This window comes from Carcharodon carcharias, chromosome 19, assembly GCF_017639515.1.
Source record: "Carcharodon carcharias isolate sCarCar2 chromosome 19, sCarCar2.pri, whole genome shotgun sequence".
NCBI classification, from domain to species: Eukaryota; Metazoa; Chordata; class Chondrichthyes; order Lamniformes; family Lamnidae; genus Carcharodon; species Carcharodon carcharias.
The window spans coordinates 12,394,177-12,422,042 of record NC_054485.1 but is presented as its reverse complement, the minus strand read 5'-3'; the positions used below and the strand labels follow the sequence as shown (position 1 = coordinate 12,422,042).

The window sequence follows — 27,866 nt, the reverse complement described above, 5'->3', positions numbered from 1 at the left end:
AGCTCAGAACTGAGATGAAGCTGTGTCAGGAAATTATGATAATTCTCATAATGTTATTGGAATTTATTATAAAATAGATTAATAATGCAATACGTCTATATGTGTCTGTGTGTGTGGGTGAGATTCAATTGAATTAGAGGCAGCTAGGCTGAGTGCTTTGATGTAAGAAGAGAAGTTAGGTTTGAAATGTTAATTAGGTAAACATGGGGAAGTTAGAAACACAGGTGTCAAGGGAACATTTGCATTTTTAAATAAACCAGACTAGATTTTTTCAAAAGAGGGAGTGAAATGTGTCACCTAGCCAGGTGAAGTTTAGAAAGAGTATGTTTATTTTTCCCAAAGATTACTGGTAAAATTTAGTACTATGAGAGATTTTTATTATCAGAAAGATAAAGTTCAAAGAAATATTGAAACAATGGGAATTTGCATTCAAAGAGGAAAATATGTACAAAGGAGCAAAGGCTGTGTGTAAGGGTAGGCAGTCTAAGATTCAATGAATGTGAAAATACTTCAGCATCTATGCCTTAAACTGCTGCCTTCAGGGACTGAAGTTAAGAGATAAAAGCAAAAAACTGCGGATGCTGGAAATTCAAAACGAAAATAAAAATACCTGGAAAAACTCAGCAGGTCTGGCAGCATCTGCGGAAAGGAGCACAGTTAACGTTTTGAGTCCGAATGACCCTTCAACAGAACTAAGTAAAAATAGAAGAGAGGTGAAATATAAACTGATTTAAGGTGGGGGAGTGGGGGGTTGGTGGGACAAGTAGAGCTGGATAGAGGGCCAGTGATAGGTGGAGATAACCAAAAGATGTCACAGGCAAAAGGACAAAGAGGTGTTGAAGATGGTGATATTATCTAAGGAATGTGCTAATTAAGGGTAGAAAGCAGGACAAGCAAGGTACAGATAGCCCCAGTGGGGGTGGGGTGAAGGAATCAAAAAAGACTAAAAGGTAGAGATAAGACAATGGATGAAAATACATTTAAAAGTAGTGGGAAAAGAAAAATCTATATAAATTATTGGGTGGGAATTGGAAAGGGGGTGGGGATGGAGGTGAGAGTTCATGATCTAAAATTGTTGAATTCAATATTCAGTCCGGAAGGCTGTAAAGTGCCTAGTCGGAAGATGAGATGCTGTTCCTCCAGTTTGCGTTGAGCTTCACTGGAACAATGCAGCAAGCCAACGACGGACATGTGGGCATGAGAGCAGGGTGGAGTGTTGAAATGGCAAGTGATAGGGAGATCTGGGTAATGCTTGCGAACAGACCGAAGGTGTTCTGCAAAGTGGTCACCTAGTCTGCGTTTGGTCTCTCCAAGGAAACTGCATTGGGAGCAACGAATGCAGTAGACTAAATTGAGGGAATTGCAAATGAAATGCTGCTTCACTTGAAAGAAGTGTTTGGGCCCTTGGACAGTGAGGAGAGAGGAAGTAATGGCGCAGGTGTTGCACCTTCTGCGGTTGCATGGGAAGGTTCTGTGGGAGGGGGTTGAGGTGTAGGGGGGTGATGGAGGAGTGGACCAGGGTGTCCCGGAGGGAACGATCCCTGCGGAATGCCGCTAAGGGGGGTGAAGGGAAGATGTATTTGGTGGTGGCATCATGCTGGAATTGGCGGAAATGGCGGAGGATGATCCTTTGAATGCGGAGGCTGATGGGGTGATAACTGAGGACAAGGGGGACCCTATCATGTTTCTGGGAGGGAGAAGAAGGTGCGAGGGTGGATGCGCGGGAGATGGGCTGGACACGGTTGAGGGCCCTGTCAACGACCGTGGGTGGAAAACCTCGGTTAAGGAAGAAGGAGGATATGTCAGAGGAACTATTTTTGAAAGTGGTATCATCAGAACAGATGCGATGGAGGCGAAAGAACTGAGAGAATGGGATGGAGTCCTTACAGGAAGCAGGTGTGAGGGGCTGTAGTCGAGGTAGCTGTGGGATAGGCTTGTAATGGATATTGGTGGACAGTCTATCACCAGAAATTAAGACAGAGAGGTCAAGGAAAGGAAGGGAAGTGTCAGAGATGGACCATGTGAAAATGATGGAGGGGTGGAAATTGGAAGCAAAATTAATAAATTTTTCCAGGTCCAGATGAGAACATGAAGCAGCACCGAAGTAATCATCGATGTACCGGAGAAAGAGTTGTGGGAGGGGGCCGAAGTAGGACTGGAACAAGGAATGTTCCACTTACCCCATAAAGAGACAGGCATAGCTGGGGCCCATGCAGGTACCCATAGCCACACCCTTTATTTGGAGGAAGTGAAAGGAGCTTAAGGAGAAATTGTTCAGTGTGAGAACAAGTTCAGCCAGACGGAGGACAGTAGTGGTGGATGGGGATTGTTCGGGCCTCTGTTCGAGGAAGAAGCGGAGAGCCATCAGACTTTTTTCCCCAATAATTTATATAGATTCTTCTTTTCCCACTATTTTTAAATGTATTTCCATCCATTGTTTTATCTCTACCTTTTAGCCTTTTTTGATTCCGTCACCCCATCCCACCCCCACTAGGGCTATCTGTACCTTGCTTGTCCTGCTTTCTACCATTAATTAGCACATTCCTTAGATAATATCACCATCTTCAACACCTCTTTGTCCTTTTGTGTGTGACATCTTTAGGTTATCTCCACCTATCACAGGCCCTCTATCCAGCTCTATTTGTCCAACCCCCCTTAAACTAGTTTATATTTCACCTCTGTTCTATTTTCACTTAGATCTGTTGAAGGGTCATTCAGACCCGAAACGTTAACTGAAGTTAAGAGGACTCATTTTGCATTCAACTGTTCAGGGTATCGTTCACTTTGCCTGGGTCTTTTAAAATCTGTGTGTTTTACTGTTGTCTTAACAAAGGTGTAACTGGGAATCAGATTAACTAAGGGATTTAAAAATTATTGCAGTAGTAATTTGTAGACATATGTATGTGCTTAAAATCTTTTCTCTTATCAATAAATCTCTAATTTGGTTTTATAAAACCCTCTTAAGACTCGGTGGTCTTATTATTACTATAATTAATAATAATAATTATTATTATTATAACTTCAAATTTGAAGCTTTTCTTTCCTTTCATCACTAACTTACCCAAGCGGAGTTTAGCTGGTTAATTTGGTTCAGCATGATTACTGAAGTACATTTGTAGTCATACACAAGTCTCCAAAAGTCTGTTGTGGTGTTCTGCAAAGGATGTGGGGTCACCACAAAAGCTTCTGCTTGGCTGTAGCTCTAAATAGAAATAGGACACAAAAGCATTTCAGAAATTAACCTTTTTTTGTAACCCTACAGTCTTCTTCTTAATTTATGGCTAATTTATTTGGTCTCTCCGTAAAGCCTTTCATCACACCATGCACCAAATTTGGCAGAATTTAATCATTTTACAAGTAAAATATATCTGATCATTAAGTAAAAGGTTTGGTTAGCACAGGAAGCCTCCAATTGGCCCATTTGTACTGGCTCTTTGAAAGAGATATTCAATTGATCTCACTCCCCTATTTTTTGTCCTGCAAATTTTTTCCTTTTCAAGTATAAATCCAATTTCCCTTTGAAAGTTATTGCTGTATTTACTTCCACCAGCCTGTCAGACAATGCATCTCAGGTCATAGCAACTCAAAGAGTTCTTATCATCTCTCCTCTGATTCTTAAATGTGTCTTACTGAGTGGAAACAATTTCTTCTTCATTACTCTCTCAAAATCCTTCATAACTTTTAACACCTCTATTTAATCTTCCTTTAACCTTCCCTGCTGCAAGGAGAACTATCTCAGCTTCTCCACATAACTGAAGACCCTCATCCCTCATTCTAGTAAATCACCTCTGCAACCTCTCCAAGGTCTTTATATCCTTCCCAAATCCTTCAAAACCCCTTCAAAATTTTGAACAACTTTGTTAAATAAAGAATAAAATGATAAAAATGTACCCACATCCATCAAGGCAGCATTGATGTAGTTATTACTTTCACCATCCACAGCATTGAGGAATGGAAGGCATCTATCAGGAGGGAGGACGTCCATATTACGGTTCTTCTCTTGGTTCCGAGGTAAGAGAGCAATGCTGCACTCCTCAGCATCCAGGTGGGGAGTCACTGAATTAAGGGCCTGAAATTTTAATAAAGGTACATGGTTCAATGAGCTATCTTTGCGTAATCAGCATCTTATTGAGAAGGAAAGCCCAGGCCCATACTTCAAACATGCTGTGGGCTCAGTAGAGGCGGAAAGACATTTATACAGCACCTATCGCAACCTCAAGACATTTGTAATGCTATACAATCACTGAAGCACTCGTGCAGTCCTTGTTGTAATGAGAACCAACCCGTGCACAGTGAGGTCCCATAAATAGCAATTAAATAAATGACCTACAACCTGTTTTAGATGTTAATTGACAGATAAAGGTTCCCCAGGAACTCCCTCACTCTTTGTTGTGCCATGGGATATTGTACATCCACTTGCAAGGGCAAATGGGGTCCGGTTTAAAATCTCATCCAAAAGACTACTTCAGTACTGCATGGTTTATCAGGTTAGATTTTATGTTGAAGTCTTTGGAGTGAGACTTAAACTCACTGCCCTCTCTCTTGGCTGATACAGTACACAGATCAATAGGCAATGCCTTAGCTGATGCAAATCTGGTTCTGAATGAAGTTGAACAGCAAGGACTCCAGCTGGCCACCTTTCTAAAGGGAGTACATAGAAAATACACCATTGAGCAGAGAATGAGTTCCCTCCCATGTAAAATGTTTAGCACAGAATGTGGTGTCACTCACCTGGAATTCTTCTTTTAGCTGTGAGGAGTTACTCTGAGGGTCTATTCTAACCATTTCTTTGTAAGTAGATTTGAACTCACAGACTGAGATGGAGGTGTCACCACACAGGCAGGCTTCCAAGATAGCATCGTGAATGAAAATATACTGCTCCTTTAAATAAAAGAAGTTCACTGTGTTATTATCCAATAGATTTCCTTCTGAATACAGCACATCTATAAACTGTATTCCTTTTTCTATTTTCGTAAGGGATGCTCTTATACCTTCTTGTTTCTAGGATACTTCAGATGCCACAAGCTATGACCTTGAATAAGGGACTATGACTTGTAAAAGCAAGTGATTACATGAAAGTGCAGTGGGACATGGGTTTGCAACTCAATTTGAGTGCATATCCAACATTCCTTCATTTTAAGTACCTGAAAGCCTGAAGGAGCCAAAAGTATCAAAGTTATATAATTCATTTTCCCATAAAATTTAGATTTCCAACATTTGTATTTGTCAGTAATTTGACATCTACAATCAATGATGGCATTGAATTTATTTAATCTAAATGGCATATTGAAAACTAATCTAATTATCAATTTTTGGAATTTTTTTTATATTTTGAAATTTTTTCCTAGCTGTTAATTTTATTTAAAACATGTCTAAAGACAAATTTGGGTTTGAAATCTATTTTATTGACCACAGGACAATTTTTAACTTTAACTTAATACTGTCTCTGTCCAACTGGTGTTGTATTTTTGGGAGGGTCTGAGAACTTTGGAATTATTACATGGAAAATTATGCACTCTAGTTAATTTTAAACAGCTTTATTTTTCACAATGGATTGTCTTCCTCTTTATAAAAGATTAGAAACCTACATGAAAGACTTGCATTTATATAGTGCCTTTCATGACCTTAGACCATCCCAAAGCATTTTACAGCTGATGAAGTACTACAGCTGTAAATTAGGAATAACATCCAGGCTTTCTTCAGCCCAACAAGACCCAGCTTATACTCATTCTCTTTGCTAACTCACCATCCACCCCACCCCACAAACTGCTGCTACATGTTTCTCCTCCTTCTCCCCTTCTGAAACTGTTACTCCCACTGTGCACTCCCCCCCCCCCCCCCCCTACATCTACAAAGTGATGAAGCAGGTTCACCCTGAAACCAGCATCTCCTCCAAGGCCATGAGCATCATGAACTTGTCCGTGAATGATATTTTCAAGCGCATCGCGAGTGTGGCTTTCTGTCTGTCCCATTACAACAAGCACAGCACCATCAGCTCCCGGGAGATCCAGACCGTCATGCGCCTGCTGCTGCCCGGGGAACTGGCCAAGCATGCCGTGTCAGAAGCGACAAAGGCAGTGACCAAGTACACCAGCTCCAACTTCTGCCCCCAAGTACTGCTCCCATCTTCTAATCCCTCTGTCTTCCAAAGGCTGCTCCAAGATTAGTCTGTCCATCCCCACACCACTCTGCCCAAGCACTGCTCCTAGCTACTATACTCCCCACATCTCAGATGCCAGTGGTGGCTGCTTCCCTCTCTTCGTTTCTGAGAGGCAAAGAGGTCCCTGTTCCTTTCTCAATTCCCCTAAAAACTGCTGGTTCCCCTCTTTCAGGATCACCATTCACTAAATTTTCACCGATGTTGGTAACACACTAAATCATGGACAGGAATCAATGACTTTTCCACAATTCCTAGATAAATGAGAATATAAGAAATAAGATGAAGAGTAAACCATTCGACCCCTCGAGCCTGCTCCATCATTCAATATGAACGTGGCTGATCTTCTACCTCAACTCCACTCTGCTGCCCACTCCTGATCTCCTTCAATTCCGGAGAGATCAAAATCTGTCTAATTCAGCCTTGAATATACTCAACGATGAAGCATCCACAACCCACTGGAAGAGTGAATTCCAAAGATTCACAACCCCTTGAGTGAAGAAATTTTTCCTAATCTCAGTCCTAATTGATTGACCCCGATCCTGAAACTGTACTGCGCATTCTAGGTTCCCCAGCGAGGGGACAACCTCTCCCTGTTAAGCTCCTTCAGGATCATACAGTGTACAGTGCAGTCAATCATAGTAGGAGCATTAGTAGTGGGAGTGCAGATTGGGGGAGGGGTCTGCCCTATGATTGCAGAACAATTGGAAAATAGGGCTGACTGCAGTGATCTAGGCCAGGTAGAGGTGGGAATGCTACATTTGGTCAGTGTCCCTGGACTAAGTGGGTGGAACCAAAGTCAGGCAGGACTCCTAACTAAAATAAAAACAGAAAATGCTGGAAAAAACACAGCAGGTCTGACAGCATCTGTGGAGAGAGAAACAAGAGTTAATGTTTTGAGTCCAGATAACCCTCCTTCAGAGCTAAAGAGAAGAATTGTGATGAAATTTATACTGTTTAAGGGGAGTGGAGCAGGTGAAGCTGGATAGAAGGCCAGCAATAGGTGAGGGGTAAGGAGAAAAAGACAAAGGGAGTGTTAATGGTAGTGATAAGGGCTAAAGAAGGTGCTGATAGTGGCATAATGGTAAGAAAGCAGAATGTATTAAAAGCAGAACAAGGGTGAGCACTCTGTGGAAGAACAACATGGAACAAGTCCTTTTGGGGGTGGGGTGGGGGGAGGGGGGTGGTGGTTGGGGAAAAAAGATTAGAAAAAGGGATATAAAGGGGGAGAAAGGGGGTATAAAAAGGGGATAAAACAATAAATAAATCAAAATAAAAATAAGTAGATAAAAAATAAAAATAAATTTTAAAAAAGGGATAAGAAAGGGGTGAAAGGGTGTAGTCAGGGGTCTCCTGACTACACTGGATATAGTTTTTCATTGTCTGTCCAAACTCTCATATAGGCAGAATGGCTGATTGAGAGAGCTACAAGCCAACTCTTGGTGCTTACAGAGCTCGCCAATGAATCTGCACCTCAAGGAGAGGAGAAAGCAGATCAAATGCATACAGATTTCAGCAGCAACAATACAAGGAAAACGTCAGAGGAACTTTAATGACCAGGTGGAAATGACAGCAGATGGAAAAGAAAAGCCAGCAACTCCTGGCTATTGTGAAGTTTACCTTTGAACTGCACCTTATGATGTAACTGTGATAATCATGAAGCTAGAGAAAACTTCCCTTCCTGTTAACTCTCTAATTTTAGCTTTTTCATGAAGTATTAGACAACTTATCCATCACACTGTACGCTCATATTGCCAAATAGCAGCACATTACTTCTATAACCTAGATTTTAACTGCCCGTGAGGGAGTGGACTGAGCTGGGTTAAACAGTTCAGTCTCTTGCAGCTCAAGGTACCTTATTTGCATATGCAAGATGTTAACAGGTGTGGGAAAAGGACGCCTATTTTCATTCCTTTCCCACCAGTGCTGGGCCGCTCACTTCTAACCAGAAATGCGTGCACATTTCTTGCCTGTCACATTGGAGGCTTAGCAGATGAGTTAGCACCTAAAAAATGGGAGAAACATGGACCAAATCGTAGATCAATTCCTAAGTGCCTTTTTCTATGCAATTCAAACACAGGTTTTGATGCATGAGTACTTATCACCCATTCTCTGCCACTTCCTTTAACTTCTCTTTTCAAACAATGCCAGACTTACATTACATAGTATGTGGAGCACAGGAAAAGGCAATTCGGCCCAATTTACCTATGTTGGCATTTATATTCTGTTACAACCGGGATGGGAGGAGTGCGCAGTTTGACTAACCCCACTATTCCACAGGTTGCACCATTATTTAAAAGTTTGATTCACTCATCAAAATGGCCAGTTGTTTACCTTCGCTACTGTTACCCAGAATAAGAGACTTTGAACCAGGCTTCTTTTAATAAACAGCAAGCTTATTAGTTTATTATAAAACCAGTCTTGTTGAATAGAAAGGCAAAGCTAATAACATACAGCATGAAATATGAAAGTATACCAATTCCTCTTGCGAATACCCTAAGTGTCTCTCACTCACATACACACACACCCCAAAAAAAAACAGGAAATTCTGCCAAAGGTTAAAGTCAATGACTGGGATTTCCAGTGCCCGCCAGCATCGGGCGTGTTCGGTGGTGTGAGCGGACAATATGGCGCGATCGGTTCACAACGGTGTGAACCCAGTTTGCAATTGTCCGGTGGACCGCGTTTCCTGCGATTGGACATCGAGAACCTCATTGCAATAAATCTGTATATCAATCATTATTAGTCCAGCCCGCTGGAATCATCCCCCTGTCCCCGCTGGATTGTCTGTCCATGTTGGTGCTGATGTGTTTCACAACAGCATATAAAAGGCGTGCACTTGGCAGGCTGCACTTTGAGGGGAACTCAGGTGAGTGCGTGGCAACAGTGTGCAACACTCGTCAGGGTCACCTGTTGGAATTCAAGCTTGAGGTGCATTCGGGGAAGGGGGTGGTCAAGGGCTGCCTTGTGGTTGAGGCAACTTGTAGGGGTGGCAAGGGCAGCCCTACCATTGAAGTGACTAATTGGGGTGGGGGCAAAGGCATCCCTGCTTTTGAAATGACATGTGGGGTGGGATGGAGGGAGCAGCAAGGGCTGCCTTGTGGTTGAATATAGTGCATAAGCATTCGAGTTGGGGGGGTGGGGGGTGGGGGTGTGTGGTGGTGGTGGTGGTGGTGGTGGGGTAGGGTGGGCAAGGGAAGTGGCTATGCAATAGGCACACCTTATATAAAATGATCATTCCTCTGCAACTGAGCATTTCAAGCGCAGCCATTGATATGACTGGAGCTGGGTTTCCAGCTTATCTGCCCACTCAAGCAAAGCAGAGGCATCAAAGTGCCACCAAGTGCTCCAAAGATTTTTACCTCCCCACCCTCGGCAAACGTTGCAAAGTCATGAGCGTTTTAGTGGACTGCAGTACATTTGTAAGACTGAACATGTTGTACAATCTCCTTGCTAAAGCTGTCCATCCAGCAGTCACTGCTGGAGGGGCTCACAGCCCCTTGCAATGTCAGCATCCCAGTTTGGACCAGTCTCTCCTAACAGCGCAGCCTTGCAGCGCAGGTTAGGAGAGTGCCTGCGCCTGAGCTGAGAGCACAGCATGCAGTCAATGGACAAGGCTGCAGCCAATCGGTCGGGTGGAGTGGGGCGAAGGTGGGTAGGGTCTCGGGCAGCCATGCAGCTCCAACAACACTCAAGATGCTTGAAACCATCTCGGACAAAGCAGTTCACTTGATCGGCACCCCATCTGTAAATATTCACTCCCTCCACCACTGACGCACAATGGTAGCAGTGTGTACCATCTACAAAATGCACTGCAGGAATTTGCCAAGCCTGCCTAGACAGCAACTTCCAAACCCACGGCCACTACCATCTAGAAGGGCAAGTGCAGCAGACACTTAGGAACACCACCCCTTGCAAGTTCTCCTCCAAGTCACTCAGCATCCAGACTTGGAAATATATCACCATTCCTTCACTATCACTGAGTCAAAATCTTGGAATTCCCTCTCTAACAGCACTGTGGATGCACCTACATCACATAGACTGCAGCGATTCAAGCAAGCAGCTTACCACCACCTTCTCAAGGGTAATCAGGGATGGGCAATAAATGCTGGCCTAGCCAGCGATGGCCACATCCCATAAATGAATAAAATAAAAACGTAGAGCATCTTAGGAGTAGCTTATACTCACTTTCAGCTGTGGACTGCCACTGGACAGCAAAAAGGCTGTTGTCTTCCTTCTTCTTTTCAACCAAAACCAAAAACCAACTTTTAAGCACAGTTTTCCAAGGTATTTTTTTTCACAGAGCCATAAACTACCACATGACCCCTTCTGCACACAGTCCACTGGGGTGAAGAGGATTCCAGCTTCTTTACAACTGCTTAATTACCTTTTCTTATAAATGGATGTCTTTTCCAAGAAAATCAATCAGAGTTCTTGCTTTAAGTCTTTAAGGAACAACGTCTTTTAAAACACAAATTCTTCCAGCATGTTCTTAGTCCTTGAAGATGAAACATTTTCTGTGATTGAAGCGTCCATCACAATTCTGCATGAGTCTCCACCTGTTCCATCTATCCCGTCTCAGCTTTTCAGCATATCTTTCTATTTCCTTTTCTTTCATGTACTCATCAGGTTTCCAATCGTAAGAAGGCTTACTATGTGAAGTGAATATCCCTGAAACTGCTTCAATTATGGTGGGCCAGAGGTTCGAAGGCAACAGGCAGTTATTTCACCACTGCCATAATATCATATTAGAAGCAGAGAATTCAGAAAGGCGTTACAGACAGGAGAGAGTGAGTCAAACTGCACTGATTTCCTCTTACCATCTGTCCATAAGCAGAAGGTGTATTGAATTAATTTTTTTTTAAAGAATAGGTGTCGTGTGTTCTCAATCCCTTTCTCTTTATGATCTAACTTTACTAATAACCCACAGCAAATTTGAGTTAGGATTAACTCAGAAGGTTAGTCTATTTTACTCATACAGAAACCATGAAAAAGAAATGTTGGCAATGTCCCACTCTGCACACACACAGTAAAGGTGGGTGGGAATAGAAGAAGGGAATTTTACAATACAAGGTACAAGGACCATAGAAAAGTGAACATTAGTTCATGTGAGTTCCAGAGTTCAAAGTCAGAGTCCAATGAGGAATTCTTTAGTGTAGGCATTCACGTTCAGCTGGGAAGTTGTAGTATTCACTTTTCAGTTGGTGTTGATCACGCAAGATGAACTAGGTATGCAGTGATTGAATCAGTTCTGTAGGCGATTATATGAAATCTTCCAGCAGAGCCAGGATAGATTGGCAAGTTGGTGTTGAACTTGGAGGAACCTGCTTCTTGGTTCACCAGTTCAATGCTAAAACAGCAGACTGGCTATGAAACCAAAGATGTAATTTAAAACTGTTCAAGAAGCCAGAGGCTAAGGTCATGGACATGTCCTATTACTAGTTAATTGCAGCTTAACAATCAGTTTCTATGCTTCTTGCCAGAATTCCATTTTTTCTCCTTAGGAGAGAGATGAGGTGGTTAATAGCATCTCTTCCAGTATAATGAGTTTGATCTCCCCCTTTTCTGATAGTTCAGGATGGGAGAGCCAATTCATGTACCTGCTCTGCTTTTGTTGTTTACAAGCGGTTTGCACAATGAAGTGTGAAATTCCAGAAGCTGAGAAAAGATTTCTTTTGTTCTTGAAACTCTTGGGGATAGCTCCCAGACAAAGAGCCACCCCTTTGATCAGCTGACCTGTAGCACCCATCATTTGCTTGTTTAGCAGAAAAGTCCATTTAAAAAAATACCAATAAGGATGAAATTTTCCAACATATAGTGTTGGGTTTCTTTTTATCTCATAGGAACCCAACAAAGGCAATATATGGAAACTTTTCCAAACAATTACACAAAAGTTTCAACCTCACCTTCTGGCAAGAATGAAACAAAACAAAGAAAATTTCTGCACGATGGCACGGATATTGTGAGTAACTTCACAAGGATGGCAGTGAGTCAGAATTTAATGGCCAAGCTGAATGTGAGCCTCCCCCATTTCCAGCTGAGGTACAGTGAGCCATTCATCACATAGCTAGCCATAAGGCCACGAGCCCAGACGATATAACGGCAAAATTACTTAAGGTGGGAGGAGAATGGACAGGATGGACAGGCCTGAATTTTACACACATGTGGGGGTGCAATCTGCGGACATGGAAGCAGCCGCAATTGTCGCTTCTGCCCGTGATCATCAGAAGAAGGGCCGGCCAGCATGAAATACACCCCCACATTGGGAAGGGCTGCAGGCAGGAACGTGGTGGGCACTGGGTCCAATGAGGGCCCAGCAGAGTGTTTTTAAATGGCTGAGGCAGCACCCTGAAGGCTGCCAGAGTTCCACAGGAGGCATGGAGGAGGGGGGGTGCTGTCCAAATCCAAGCTGAAAGTATGATGTCAGCACCTGCTCAACATGCCAGGCAGGAGGGCAATGCAGTTGGGCACTCTGCCCCCCGATTCTTGGATGAGTGCCTGTATACTCTCGTGGAGGGAGCGAGTGCCAGGCGTGACATCCTGATGCCACGGGATGGCAAGCGGGGGCCACCCCCACCAAACAAAGAATGTAGAGGTGGCAGCCCAGATCAGTGGGAATGATGTGTTGCGCCACAGCTGGATTCCATGCCGAAAAAGGTTTAATCATCTTCTGCGGGCGGGAAAGGTGAATACCAATTTGGCATATTACTGTGTGGAGAAATCTTGAAGGGTGGCAGTCCCTCTTGACACTGAAGGGTGTAAGGCTCAGAGTAACAGAAGCACATATACCTGTACCTGCTTAAGGCTGGGAGATCAGACTGGTAGCCCTGGATGCATATAATGGTGAGGTGTACAAAAATGATGGACACTTCAACCAGCTTCCTGGGGCGGGGCTGGAGGGTGGGATGTGGGGCGAGGTGAGCATGGTCTGGTATTGAAGATAGTGAGTAGACTAATGAATGGACTTTTGTCTGTACAGGAGAAGAGAAGCCATAATGCTACTGCGCGCACAAGAATGGGTGGTGTCGTGGCCAATCTGCTCATCCTGAGCAAATGTGAGATGGATGCCCTAGACCCTGACTGCGAGCATGCACCAAGGTCATTAGGTCGCAGAGAGGCAGGCATTTCAGATGAAGGTAAGAGGACACATGCAGGATAGGTGGGGACTGCAAACAATGTCAGGTCCTCTCATCTCAAGAATCACCAGTGATGAAGCAATGATGATGGTACCATGATGCTACTGTCCATAGCCTCACTAGGCCGCCTAGCATGCACATTCAATATATGATGATTATACCACTGACATATTGGGCTGTAACTTCTGACTGGCTTGGGAAAGTGCTGGCCCACAGAAATTAGAAGAAATAAATGCACAGTTATCTGGTCTTGAAAACTGCATTGCCACTTCCATTCGCTGGAGCTGCATCAAAAGAATCCTCACAGGCCCCAATGAAATCTGGCTTTAACAAATCCAAGGAGGCCACGCCCCCTTTTTACAGCACTTGCTGCCATAAAACAGGTAAGTTTAAAGGGCAAGGGAAATTAACAGGCCAGGGGGAGGTAAGTATCTAAAGTAAGTAAATAGGATTTGGTTGTTGGATGTGTCCGGAGGTCGGGGATGGTGTGTGTGTGTATGTGTGCGTCCGATGGTCCGGGGAGAGGATGCGTGTCCGGAGATCGGGGGGAGAGGGGGCATATGTGGGTGTGTGTGTGTGTCCGGAGCTTGGGGGGGGGGGCGGAGGTTCTGTGGAGGTCGGGGTGTCAGGGGCCTGGGGGTGGTGGGAGGGGGGCCATTTGGAGGTCGGGGTGGGTGGGGAAGTCTGGAAGTCAGGTGGATGGGGGGGTGATGGTGGAGGTCAGGTGGGGATGTTTGGAGGTTGGGGTCTGGAGATTGGGGAGGTCCGGAGGTCGGGGTCCGATGTTGGGTGGGGATCCAATGTTGATGGTGGGAAGGGGCTGATGAGGTCAGTGGGGGAGGGGAGGTGGGTTTGTCCGGGGTGGTGGGGGGAGGGGGGGGTGGGTGGGAGGGAGTTCCATGGGTCAGTCTGGGTCTTTACAATAGTTACCCAGAAGTTAGAAGAAGTTTTAATTCTCCTAACATTTTCAGGGTAACTATTGGTAAACCTCCAGCAGGAACATCAAAATTTGCAATTTAAATCGCCTTTTCAAATGGTTCCCAACGCAGTGCAATTGTACAGAAGAAGTTAGCGCTTCTGGGCAATTACCGTGCAAACCCTTGCCTGGGAACTTGCCAAAGGGATTCCCCAGCGCATCTTTGGGGAACCCACCCGCCCACACAGCCCCCCACCACACACACACACACACACACACACACACACCCCCCCCCCCACCCCCCCCCCAACCAAATTGCTGGATCTCCAGCAATCCAAATGCTGGAAAGAGCACGGAAGCTATGGGGCACAGTGTTCCTCCCTCAGATGCGCCATTATCCAGAGGTGCATGGGACCCTGAGGACCTTCAATTGACACCAGAGGCGGAGCCACACACAGATCCCCCTGCATCACACTCTCTCTCACTATCAGGCACTAGCTCAGATACAAGGACATTGGTGGGCTATATTTTGTTGGCTCAGATGATTGTGCACTACAGAGAGGTCACAGCACGCTCGCAAGATGAGCTGGCAGAGGCAGAGAGTGCCCACGGTGGCAGCTGCTGGAGACCAAGATGAGGCTTAGTCCAAGGCAGATGATGAGCCTCTGGATCGTCCATCAAGCGGCAGATGCTGGATGTCCAGCAGGATGTATGGAGAGACCTGGCGGAAATCCTTGAGGGCTTGTGTGCTATGGTCTCTGTCATGGAGGAGTCCTTGAGGAGCTTGAGCACTGTGTTGACCCTGAGCACTGAGCACGCAGCCTCAACCATTGAGAGTGTGGCAACTCTCATGGTGACGCAGCTCCAGCAACAAAATCAGGGGTTTCAGGGTTTGTGCTCAGACCTGCAATCTCACACACCGGCAGATGGATGAGGCACCTAATCTTTCTGCTAGCTGTAGTGGTGAGCAGGGAAGTACAGAAGTGCCTCACGCTGGCGGACGAGCTGCCTGTTGTCTCTGGGCACTCCTCTCACAGTGCTTTGGACGAGGGTGGCAGCTCTTTTGCCCCTCTGCCAGTGACTGTGGCATCTTTTAAGGCTGTGATGACTAATGAGTGCCAAGCCATGTCACTGGTGGTCGCATCCTCCCAGGCGAAGCCTGCTTAGGCCCCATCAGCCAGAGGACAACCGCCAAGGTCATCAGGGCCGACAGGACAGCATAGTCAACAATCTGTCTCCAATGCTGCTGCCAGCAAGGTGGTGGTTGGGGGGAGGGGAGGCGGCATGGGGTGGTAGAGAAACCAAGTCGCAAGCACAAGTTTAAGGCACCATGAGCTCAGGATGAGGTCAACATGGGTGAGTTTCTTTCATTTCATCAGTGTTATGTGTTGTTTTTGTGTGACAGTAACAACAAAATTATGTTATGTGGTTTTTTTGCAACTCTAAAGATATAAATATAGATTTTGTTTCAATGTCCTGAGTGTCCTTCATGTTTTCCATGCAAGTGCGTGATGACATCGGGATGTGCGCCCAACATCTTCTCGCTATATCTTACACTCTTCTGGGTCGGGACCGCGCCTGCTACTAGCATGTAAAATTCTGGCCAATATGTGTGGCACTGTGGAAGACAGGCGATTGGCTGGAGGACAGATTTTACCTTTATCCCTCTTCCAAAGAAAGATGACCCGAAACAGTGCACAAATTATAGAACAATTGATTTGATCTCCCATGCTAGTAAAATCTTGCTTAGGATCACCCTGGAATGGATCTGGGAAAAGACAGAGAGTCCGATAAGCAAGCCAGATTTCGATGTGAAAGAGGAACCAGAGATCAAGTTACTAATATTAGAATCACAAAGTCCAAGATCATCAGCAAGCCAATATACATGTGCTTCATTGATTTTGAGGAAGTATTCAATTCGGTCTCACATGATAAACTCTGGTTGACAATGTTAGGCATAGGATACCCACCACATTTAATCAACTTGCTAGCCACGCTTTATCGTGAGCAATGAGCTAGAGTCAGAGTTGCCAGTACCCCCTCAGAATGGTTCAGAGACAAAATTGGGTGTTAGGCAGGAGTGTGTCCACTCACCATATTTAGTCAACATCCTAGCATAAATGGTTATGAGAAAGACACTTGGTGGATACAAAGGTAGAATACCAATTGACGGGCGGCAAGTTTTGAATCTTCAGTATGCTGATGATATTATTCTGCTCGCTAATTTAGTGGAGGAGTTACAGGAGTTGATGGATCATCTTGATCAAGTTAACCAGAACACAGTCTCCTGATCAAAAGTGATGGGGATGGGTGGTAAAGACCTACCAGATTCTGATTAACAGAGATCAGCCTGAACAGGTTGATGCCTTCCGCTATCTTGGGTCACTCATCATGGAAGATGCAGTGTCTACCAAAGAAATTTGGGCTAGACTTAAGGGTCATGGCGTTATGAACTCACTTTAAAAAAGTATGAAGAAGCTACAGCATCTCAAATAAAACAAAAATTCACCTTCTGAAAGCCCTTATGCGGCCAGTGACAATGTATGGCTGCAAAGGTTGGACCATCAAGAGGCTTGAATAAGAGCATTTGAAATGAGAGGACTCAGACAGATATTACGTGTGTCATGGATGGACAAGTGGACAAATGAGTGGGTGCCCAAGAAAGCTGGTGTTAAGAGAAACATGTCTGAGGCAATGATATCAAGGAAGCTCATGTATTTTGGACATGTGATATGAACAGGAGGGGAGTGTTTGGAAAAAGAGGTAATGCAAGGCAAAATACCTGGAAAATATGCACAAGGAAGATCCACTATGGCATGGATGGATAATATCAGAACGTGGACTGGCCTCTCTATGGGCCAGGCAGTGAGGCAGCAGAGAATTGAAATCAGTGGAGAAAAATTGTTCCTAGTGCAGCCAACCCTCGGAACAAGGACAGATGAAAGACAAGACAAGACCATCACGTCACATGTGACAAAGTTTAATTCCAGCGTGACATTTACAAAATTTTAGACAGTTTAATCCCAAATACACCACTGGACTGGATTTTAGTCATACATGACGGTGCCAAACGAAAATGAATTCTGGTCAAAGAAAATTGGCCCTCGAGCCTCACCAGGATACTCTATGGGACCTGCTGGTGATGGTCCCACCTTCACAGGTAGCTTTGCCCAAGTGAAGTAATAAATCTCAGGCCTCTTGCCCCACTGACAGCTAGGCCTTAGTTAATTCCCAAGAGGAGAAAGTGGACTAATGGTGTATGGGGCGGGGGTGGGGATTGATTCCTATGAAGTCAGAGGAGCACCCCTGGGACCTCCTGACATGCGAATACTTTCTTTAAACTGAGTTTTTGTTAGTGGGCGCACAGCCCGACATAGGCCTGAAGCCTGCACTGCTCATTGGTAACAGGTTTTTTGTTGGGATATTGCAGCGGGTGTTAGGCTCTTGATTTACTATTTAAAGGACACCCAAAAAAAAAAGGCCCCATGAATTTAGCACTGGGGCCAATGCCTATCCAGATTGGGTGCAGACAGTCCAACTATAGCGTGCTTTGTGCACATTTTATGCCCCAAAGAATGGGTGCAACACATACCAATTTCTACCTGCCTACGTTTACAATGTTCATAACACAAATGAGAGATAAGTATTCCAAATGTCCTCACCTCCACACATGGCTTCATTTGCCAAGTTAATGAATGTACTAAATGCTCAGGGAGGAGGTTTCATGGAGGCTTTAACCCTTACCTCAGTCTGAATCATGTTAATTCTCCGTGAGTGCAGAGTCTTCACACAGTTGTAAACATCAACAACCCCTTCACACTCTGCCATGTCCAACATCACGTCCAAAACGATGTAGCATCCAGTTCTCCCTGCACAAGCGCTGCAGTGCCCCAAACAAAGACCAGATATTAAAACGTCTTGAGCAGTAAACTGGCACATGGTACAGTACTTAATCTATTAATACTGCCCACATGACATAATTAAGTGATTGAATTATTCATTGCACAGAGATTAAATTTGTGAAATATAAACATTTTAACAGCTTGTTAATAAAGTGTCTGCCATTAAATGCTCCGAGATTTTGTAAGCACGTTTATTTACTGCATTGTGGTGATGAACTTGCAATATTGGAATAAAATGGATATTAGTGATCGTAGTGAGCAAAATGTTGGTGAATGTTTTCTCTGGTACTGTGTTACTTATTTTAATAGTGCTGCATTTATAGAATACAACCATCACAAGCAATGATGATTCTGCAATTCCCCAATCCAAATCTGCCAATTGATAATAATAATGCCTGATGTGTGGCCAGCAGAAAATCAACCCTGCTCGGGAAACAAAAGATAGGATTGAATTGGTTGCTAAATTGGCTTTATAAACTGTGTAATACTGTGGGTGGCTCTTGATGCACAAGTCTGGCACAGCCAGTGGTAGCACCTCACGAAATATGCCAGATTCACCAACACCACCCAGAAAAATTATGGGCCCTCCAAGCCACTGTCTTTAGTGACTTTGATAAGTTTACTTTGGGGGATGTGTGAGGGATTCAGGAGCGCTGACATGAGACTAGAATAGTACAAAAGTCAGCTTTCGAAAGGGACTGGAGAATGGTAGTATATCATTTTTAAAAATGTATGTAAGCATGGTTTAAAGGGAGTTAATTGAAAGGAATGTTAGGATATATAGTCAGAATAGTAAAGTGGCTATTCTGATATTGTAACATATACTGGTTAGGCAATCCCTGGAGAATTACTGACTGCATCTAGCATTTATTTGCAGAGCAAAATCAAAAAGAAATTGCATTTATATAGCACTTTTCAGGACCACTTGATGTTTCAAAGTGCTTTACAGCCAATTAAGTACTTTTGAAGTGTAATCACTGTTTGTAATGTAGAAACGCAGCAGCTAATTTGCATGCAAGCACCCACAAACAGCACCAGATATTCAGTTATTATGTTGATTGCGGGATAAATATTGCCTGGACACTGGGGATAACTCCTCTGTTCTTCTTCTAAATATTGCCATGGGATCTTTTGCATCAGCCCGAGGCAGATGGGATCTTGGTTTAACATCTCATCTGAAAGATTGTAACTCAGTTTTGCACAGGAGGATCATCCTTGATTTCTGTGATCACGTGGAACTTTAACCTAAAATCTTGTGATTCAGAGTTGACAGTGCTACCAACTGAGACATTGTTGAAACATCAACAGGAAACAAAACAGAAAAGGTTAGCCAGACAGCAGCATTTGTGGAGAGGTCATGAAAAGTCATAAACCTGAAACGTTACCTCTGTTTAACTCTCCACAGAGGTTGCCTGATTTGCTGAGCGTGACCAACATTTTCTGTTCATATTCTTTGGAATACCATATCCAGTTCTGATTGACACACCACATAAAGGATATACGCTAGCATTAAACTGAGTGCAGAAGAGAGCAACAAGATTCATCTCAAGTGCAAAGTGGATGAGGAAAGATTAGCAAGACTAAGCTCCACAGTCAAGAAAGACGACAATTAAGTTGGGAAGTCGATCTCTTTGAGTTTTATAAAACATGGTGTAGGTGAGCTGACCCCAGAATTGTAATTTAAATTAATCTTGGAATTCAGGCTAGGGGAAATAAACTTAAATTTGTGAAAAGGAAAATTAAAATGGATATTGGGAATAATTTCAGAGTGATAAATATTTAGATTAATTGGCTGTGTAAGGTAGCGGTGGACAAGATACTTGAGACATTCTAAACACAGTTTGGCATTCTAATTGGAGATTTCATCATAAAACCCTAAAATGATACAACTCGGGAGGAGACAATTTGGCCCATCATGCTTGTGCTAGCTCCTTGGGAGAGCTATCCAACTAGTCCCCCACCCCATTCTTTCCCCAAAGCTCTGCAAATTGTTTTCCTTCAACTATTTATCTAGTTCCCTTCTGAAATTTATTATTAAATCTACTTCCGCTCTCCATGCATCCAAGGGTTTCGATAAGTGAAATAACATTTTATTCCTCGTGACCTTTTTGTTTGTTTCTGTGACTTCATCTTGTTTAGATTATGGGGTGGAGTTCACGGTATCAGAGTGACAGGCATGTTAAATTCCACCTATGCAGTTGTTTGAAATTCACGCTTTACAATGTTATCTTCCAATCACAATTCAGTGGCTGCTGAAGGTCCAAATCAGCCAGGGTTCACCTCCCCAATCCAACATCCACTCCATATGCTATTTCCAGCAAGGATCATTAGACATGGAGTGGCAGTGAGAACATTGGCTGGTTCTCCCATTTCCATATAGCTGAGGCTAGGTAGCTTCCCAACTGCTACCCAGAAATTGCTAAGATTGGCAAACCCATCACAGAGAAGCAAGCAAATCTCAGACTGTCTGGTCTGTGAACAACTTCGTTACACATCTGGCAGTGCATTTAGCCGAGAAAGCAACAGGAAGCTCACACTCTACACCAAGGCCTGAAGCCCTTTCTTTTCAAATGGCTCACTTCAGACAGGGTAAACAGTTCAGTCTTGAAAAGCCACTTCACAAAGCTGGTGTTTGGTTCATTTAGTTTTTAGTGGGTCACTGACCTGCAGTGAACAACTATTGGCCCTGAGTCAGGAGGATTAGAAATCTTGATACGTCGAAGAAATGCGAGGAGGCCTGTCGCATGATAGGGAACTCCATGTTCTGGCCAGGCTGTGAAATGAAACTGCTGCACTTCATGTCTGGCAGAATAACCTCTCTATAAGAAATAAAAGGGAAGATATAAGTGAGTGTGTCAGCAGTGTTTAAGACAGAAGAAAGGAAACCCACAAGAGTCACTTAGATCATCAATGCTGGAAGTTAAAGGGACCTAATGATCTTTGAAATGGTTGGAACCAACAAAGGAAAGTTATCAGCAAATATTTTCATTTTCTTTAAACATTGATTTGAATTGCAAACAATTATTTAGTTTTGAAGTCTATAAATATGAGTATTCAATGAGTTGAAGCCAATTCTGATCCTATAGCTTGAAATTGGAGCCTCACTAGAAAGTGGGGAGCAGACTTAACAACCGAATTGAAAGCAATGAGATTTAACAAATTTTGGGCCTTATAGGTTGAATTTTGGTTTGTTAATTATCATCAACTCTGATAAAGTTATGCCAGAAACAAAATGCACAAGGGCCATTTTAACTTTGGCTGACAGTGAAGTATGGGTAACATCGAACTGAATGGCCATTAAACGCCCTGTCCTGAAGTCATTGGTGCCACGTAGGCAATTTATGCACAGTTGTATCCCTAGTGGCATTGGTCAAGGGAGAAATGATCTCTTGGACACTGGTAGGAATGCCTAAGCTCTTTCAAACAAAGCCTGGGACCTTTTGTACCCACTTCAACAGGCAGACAGAATATCAGTGTAATGGCTTCTTTGAAAGAGTGATCCTCTGATGACACAGTTCTCTCAGCACCAAACTGGAAAGTCAGCCTAGGTTAACGCATTCAAGCCTGTAGTGCAGAATGCAGAATTTGCTGCAGAATCTGATATGCCAGATCCTGCCTTAATTGTGGAAAATAACCATTTGAGGTGAATATAAGGGGGATTTGACCAACAGATCATGTAAGACACAAATCAAAGCTATGTGAAGACAATTAGCATGGGGATGTGTATTAGATAGGCTGTTAAACAGACAGGTGTGGAGAGCTTTCATCCTGTCACAGTGCAGAAAACAGATCAAACATGTGGCAATTTTTAGGTTAAAATATTCAACTTATGAGGTTTCTTGCCACAGAACTGAACTTTTGACCCTTACCCTTTCAAGAAAGAAGGTTCTGACAGTATATTCTGCTCGAAACTCTGTTTCCATGAGAGTAACCTTTATATCTCCATACAGCTCTGTGTCATCAGGCCAGTATTTACAGCATTTGACCTGTGGATATACACAAAACACATGGTTTAACCTTTACACAACTCAAAGTTGTCTGCCGTTGAAAGCTGTTAAATATGACTATTTTTCACCAAGTTTACACTCTGTTAATGAGGAGGAACAAATACACATGGGATGTACTAGAGTAAACAGAAGTACTATTAAACCAAAGATTGTCATTCAATTCTTGACTGCAGACCAATAGGCAGACATATTCAGATTGGTTGCCCTCATATAAAAAATACTGCCTTGTTAATACAGACTTTTAAGAAGGATCTACTTGGATTCCAGTCTTAAAGGGCAGTCTTTAGATGCCCTTGGAGGCTAGTTGCAAGGCCTGGGATCAGAGACATGCAGAAAGCCCATCCTAGACCCAGATCTCTGTTCCAGAAGCTTGGTGAAAACGGCTCAAGACTGGTAGACCGTAGAATGGGAACAGCACAGTGAGGGACAGGGCATATAATACCTAGATTGCACAGGGCAGTAGTAGTAGTAATGAAAAATCTTTGGAAGTCATTGCAAAGAGGAACTAGGGAAAGGCTGGTAAACATGAAAAAGCAAAAGGAAAAGGGAAGGATTCTGAAAAGCAACAGATGGCATTAAAACAGCGCTGTCTTCTTGAAGGTAGGTTTTGAGCGTCTTATTTGTGCGGCAGGCAGGAGAGCAGAGTATTGTTTTTTTTCCAGGATGTCACACACTAGCGATAGAAGTGATATGCCCCAACTGATATTACACCAGGCATATTACATGCATGAAACTTTGGCTCCGCATCCAAGTAGATGAGTTTTCCTGCTGTCAATGTGCCCTCGGTCAAAATTAGCACCCCCCCCCACCCGCCCTTAATTAGTCTCAGTGCACATGTCCTAAGGAAATAAATTGGCTGTCACTCCCACTCCACTTGCAACCTCGTGACCCCTGCTGGGAAAGGCACGAACCCATAGGTGGGGCAACTGTGGCAACCTTGATTGCAGTGCTATCTGTGGATAAAGAGTCATCTAGCACTCACTTGAAGAGCTAACACTTAGTGCAAATCTGTTACGATTCTGCCCTAAGTGCCAAAGCGGGCAGGAAAAAGGACACACTGGCCACAATGGCAGGTTTTCGCCCATTCTAGACTTATTAATTATGCATTCCTGGGAAGCTCACTGGATGGTTGGCAGGTCATCCTCTGATTTGCCCACCCCGTTGTCACCTCAGGCCTTCAGTAAACTGACGGCCATATTTAAATGCCCTCCCTGCATACAGCTAGCATTCTTCAAGGGATAGGAAGCTACTGGGAACTGATGGCTGCCAAAGGGAGGAAATGTGCTCCCCCAGATTAAGCAATGCCTCCCTCAATCGCCTTCTGGATGCAATAGAAGCCCGCCGCAATGTCCTCTAATCCCGCTGTGGGCGAAGGCCAACAAGTAAAGTCATCAATCCAGCATGGGAGGCGGTGGTAGCGGTGGTCAGCGCCAATGCCCTGCAAAAGAGGACAGCCACCCAGTGCCGAAAGAGGATGAATGATCTCCTCCGTTCCGCTAGGGTAAGTCCCTCTTCTCATCACTCACAACTCATACTCACAAACCCATCACACATCCACAGAGATCTCACTCACTGCCAGTTCAAGGGACATCACTATTCACTCTCTCACACACACCTTCATTTGCTCTGCTGATCATGTCCTCATCCAATCCATGGCAGCACTCACCACAGTTATGAAACGCAGGTGGTATTTGCCTGGCTGACCAAATCCACAAGGTAAACTAGGCCACACTATCACAGCAATTTTGCAATTTGTATTTATTACGAGTAGGCTTCTGCACTGAAGTCACGAGTAATGAGTCTATCACCATCTTTAGAGATTTAAAAGATTAAAATTAAAACATTTATTAACAAAAGAAGAACAAACTCGAACACAATACACAAGATTGCAGTTACACAGTTATAACAGGTCGCAAAATTTCTACTGAACCAGGGACCCAACTACACACCTCCTTTAAGGCAACAATCCAAGTAGATTTCAAATTTATAATTCTATGAATTTATCATTTCTAGCAATTTTACCACATTGGACAGGCACCCACTGGACAATGGACTTCCAAAGGCTTTTAACACAACTTTGGTTACTAGAACAACAAACTTCCGCAGATTAGCTAGTGGCTTTTCCCCAAGTCTGTTTCACATGGTCATCTTTCAAGATCTCACACATCTACACCTGACCCAGCCTTCCATCCTTCTTTAAATGTATTTCTCCCTTTTTGATCTGTAATTCCCATTGTTTCAACTTGTCTTTAGAAATTACTTATCCCAGAATATAACAATCTTTCATGTTATCATTATGGCCAGCACTTTTGGGAAAAATCAATTTAATAACCTTGCCTTATTTATCTTGCCAGTTGTAAATATTTTCCATGTCCCTTTGGAAATCAAACACTTCTCCGCTTATCTAAAAATTCAAATTTCATTCACACCATAGCTGCTGAGACTTCACCTGAAGTCATCTCATCTCCATTTCAAATGCCTGTTTTACACCTCACTTTTTTGATAACTTAAATCTTGCAGTCTAACCATCTCCAGTTTAATTCAATTAGCCATACACAAACACATTACACTCTCTCCATCTGTATTCATGCAGGACAGGCTGGCGCACAACAAAAGAAGAGATCACAGACTGGTGGAGGAATGCCTGAAATCAAGGACCTCACACACTGAAAATAGTGTTACCCAGCTGGCCGATGATGATCTGGACAGTTCCTGTGCTGATTGTGAGGTCGGAGGTGCTCAACCAAGTAAGGATCCAGCAGTGCAACATCCATCAGACAATCATGCTGTGAGTCACTTCCTCTGTTCCGCAGTCCTGTGCCATGCACCAATTATCTCTTCCTCCTTTCGCAGGCTCATCTGGGAAACATCTGAGGCAGTCCATGACCCAAGTCCTCGACTCAAGTCCTGAAGAAACCTCAGAAGAAGAATATGATGATACCCTCATTGAAGATCCATTACAGCACTCACCCGCACCCTCCACCAGTGCAGAGACACACACCTCGGTAGGACCTAGCTTTAGAGTAACCTCAGGGTTACAATCCGGTGAGCACATCACACTGATCTATAGCAGGTGGTGGCAGGAAATTCCCAAGTGTCCGGCATTCGGAGGACTGCTAGAAACCAGAAATCTGCTGAGTCCAAGTCAGATGAGGAGCTTCTGGACTCGATCATACCTCAATTGCTGGAGCTGCAAAGGCAAGCTTAGGAACATCAGGAAGGGCCGTCCGCTGCACTCAGATTGCAAGGCACAATGGAGGAGTCCGTCCGTCTTCAGTTTGAGGTGATAGTACCAGCATACCAACGCAGCGAGTTCAACACGGGTAGGATGTCGGCTGCCATGGAGACCTTGGTCCAGCATATCAGTCCTGCAATGCTGCGTGGACTGAACTCCATTGCTGATGCCATAGTTGGCCTCCAACATTGAGAACTTGAGAGGGATGCAGGGCAGCTCAATCTCACTCTAGTTTCCCCATCTCCTCAACAAGTTAGCCAGGCGTCCTTAGGCAGCCAAAGGGAGGAGGACCTGCAGGTGCACACCCCAGGGCCATCCACCCAGGTGACTTAAGGAGTGGCCGGGGCATTCCATATCCCTTCTTTCTGTGACCCCAGCAACTCCAGCTCCAAAGGCCAAGGAGGCTGCCACGGTCACACAGCAGGACCCTGAAAGCAAGCTGGGGCCCTCCAGGGTCATCATAGACAGGGCACCACAGTCAGCAGGTTGCCTCCACCTCCACTGTGGATGTCAGGGGAGCATCAAGAGGTAGTGGCAGAGATAGGAAGGTTAAGAAGATGCAGTTGCACAAAACTGGGCATGGGTGTTAATCACTTGTACTTAATGGTCACTATTGTAAATAAACTCCCAGGAATGTTTCTTTGCCTATAACTCCTTGTTCTGATGAGCAATGTTCGTGTTATTCAGACGTGAAACATTGGTCCCTGCACAAGATAAAGGCAGGTGTCTCAGGCCAGGGCCTCTTTGCTGTGCTTTGTGCAACCTTCTCAGCACACTGATGGTGCGCTTTCACAATCACTGCACACAGCAGTCATGCCTGCACTTTGGCTCATCATTGCTGCCAGAATGTCCTGGGTCAGCAGCACAAAGTTACATAATTCTTTCTGTGTGCTTTCCGCACCTTTGTGGTGCAGCTGACCCCCATCTCATCAGCATCTGGTGACAGTGTGGTCCTGAAGGGTTCAGCTCAAGAAGGATGCCATAGGATCAGGAGAAGTTAAAATTTCCCCGCTGCATTTCCATGATATCAACCTGTTTACAGAGCACAAGTGATGTGCCATCAGCCAGACAGGATACACATAAGCTTTGTTAGGGTCTATGGAGTGTCCCCATTGCATGTTGTCATCATCCCCCTGACATCTAGGGACTATGGACATTTGCTGCATCACTATGACAGGAGCCTTCTCACAGAGTGCGCTGCCATCAGCCAGACAGAAGTCAAAAATTCACAGATGCAATGTGAGGATTTATGGTGTTTCCTCACTGCATGTCGTCATCGTCTTCCATGAATTTAGCAGCCATGAGGGCCTCCCAAGCACATCATACCCTATCTGGCCTGTACAATGGCCTCATCGCCGTCATCCTCACCTGATGTCCTCCTCATCGGAGGAGACATGCAGCCCCTCCATCTCTTCCTCAGTCAGCTCCTCTCCCCTTTGCAGAGACAGGTTGTGAAGGGCACAGCGAGCGACGATGATGAGGACTGTATTGCAGGTCTCCACCAGGCCGGCCCAGGCACCGGAACCTCATTATCAACATTCCGATGGTTTCCTCCACCAAAGAGCGAGTTGCAGCATGAGCCTCATTGTACCTTCTCTTTGCTGCAGTCTGAGGCGGCCGCACAGGCGTCATCAGCCATGTCCTCTGCGGGAAGCACTTATCTTCTAGGAGCCAACCCTGCAGCCTCTGTGGACCCTGGAAGACGTCAGGGATCTGAGATCTACTGAGAATGTAGGAGTCATGGACATTCCCCGGGAACCTTGCGCAGACCTGCAGGATGCATTTGTGGTGGTCGCACACCAGCTGAATATTCAGCGAGTGGAAGCCCTTGCAGTTGACGTAGTTGACTGCTTGTTGCCATGGAGATCTGAGCACCACATGAGTGCAGTCGATGGCAACCTGCACCTGTGGGAAACCTGCGATCTGTGCAAATCCCAGCGCTTTTGCTTCTTAGCTTTCCTGACCCCAGGCGAAATGCACAAAGTTGTGTGCCTTTGTGGATATGGCATCCATGACGTCCTGAGTGCATTTGTGAGTGGAAGATTGCAACATCCCACAGAGGTCACCTGTGGAGCCCCTGAAAGGAGTCACTGGTGTAAAAATTGAGTGCCAAGGACATTTTCATGACCACTGGCAGTGGATGCCCTCCATGCAGCAGGTGGCAGAAATATGGCCTGCCATTGACGGGTGGAGCAGACAATTGCAAACTGGTTTCACAATGTCGTGCCATATTGTCCACTCACACCCACCATGACGCCTGACGCCAAAGGGGACAGAAAATTCTGGCCAGGAGGCTAGTAGCCAGAGCTAGGATCAGAGATATACCTCATATTTATAGTTTTTAAGGATGTGAAGTGAGAAAATTGGGAGGTGCAAAAAACCTCATTGTAAAAGAAGGGACTTTGTGAACAGATTTGCAATATGCTACAGCATGGAAAACCCACAAAGAGAAATTGAACAAAAACCATGTTCGAAAGAATCACTGTGGGTCTTTTTCTAATAATTTTCCCGGC

At 44.5% G+C, this 27,866-nt stretch overlaps 1 protein-coding gene across 7 annotated transcripts in view; it reads right to left on the bottom strand.

Moving 5' to 3' along the window:
* ptprub (protein tyrosine phosphatase receptor type Ub) overlaps window positions 1–27,866 on the bottom strand; it is an 818,938-nt gene that overhangs the window by 31,122 nt on the left and 759,950 nt on the right. For all 7 annotated transcript variants that reach the window (XM_041212606.1, XM_041212611.1, XM_041212608.1 and 4 more), the window contains 6 exons: window positions 21,981–22,097; window positions 20,776–20,930; window positions 17,954–18,089; window positions 4,732–4,881; window positions 3,896–4,069; window positions 3,062–3,202 (listed from right to left, as the gene is read on the bottom strand). In XM_041212606.1, the coding sequence (XP_041068540.1) occupies window positions 3,062–3,202; window positions 3,896–4,069; window positions 4,732–4,881; window positions 17,954–18,089; window positions 20,776–20,930; window positions 21,981–22,097 (873 nt within the window). The remainder of the gene's footprint in view (window positions 1–3,061; window positions 3,203–3,895; window positions 4,070–4,731; window positions 4,882–17,953; window positions 18,090–20,775; window positions 20,931–21,980; window positions 22,098–27,866) is intronic.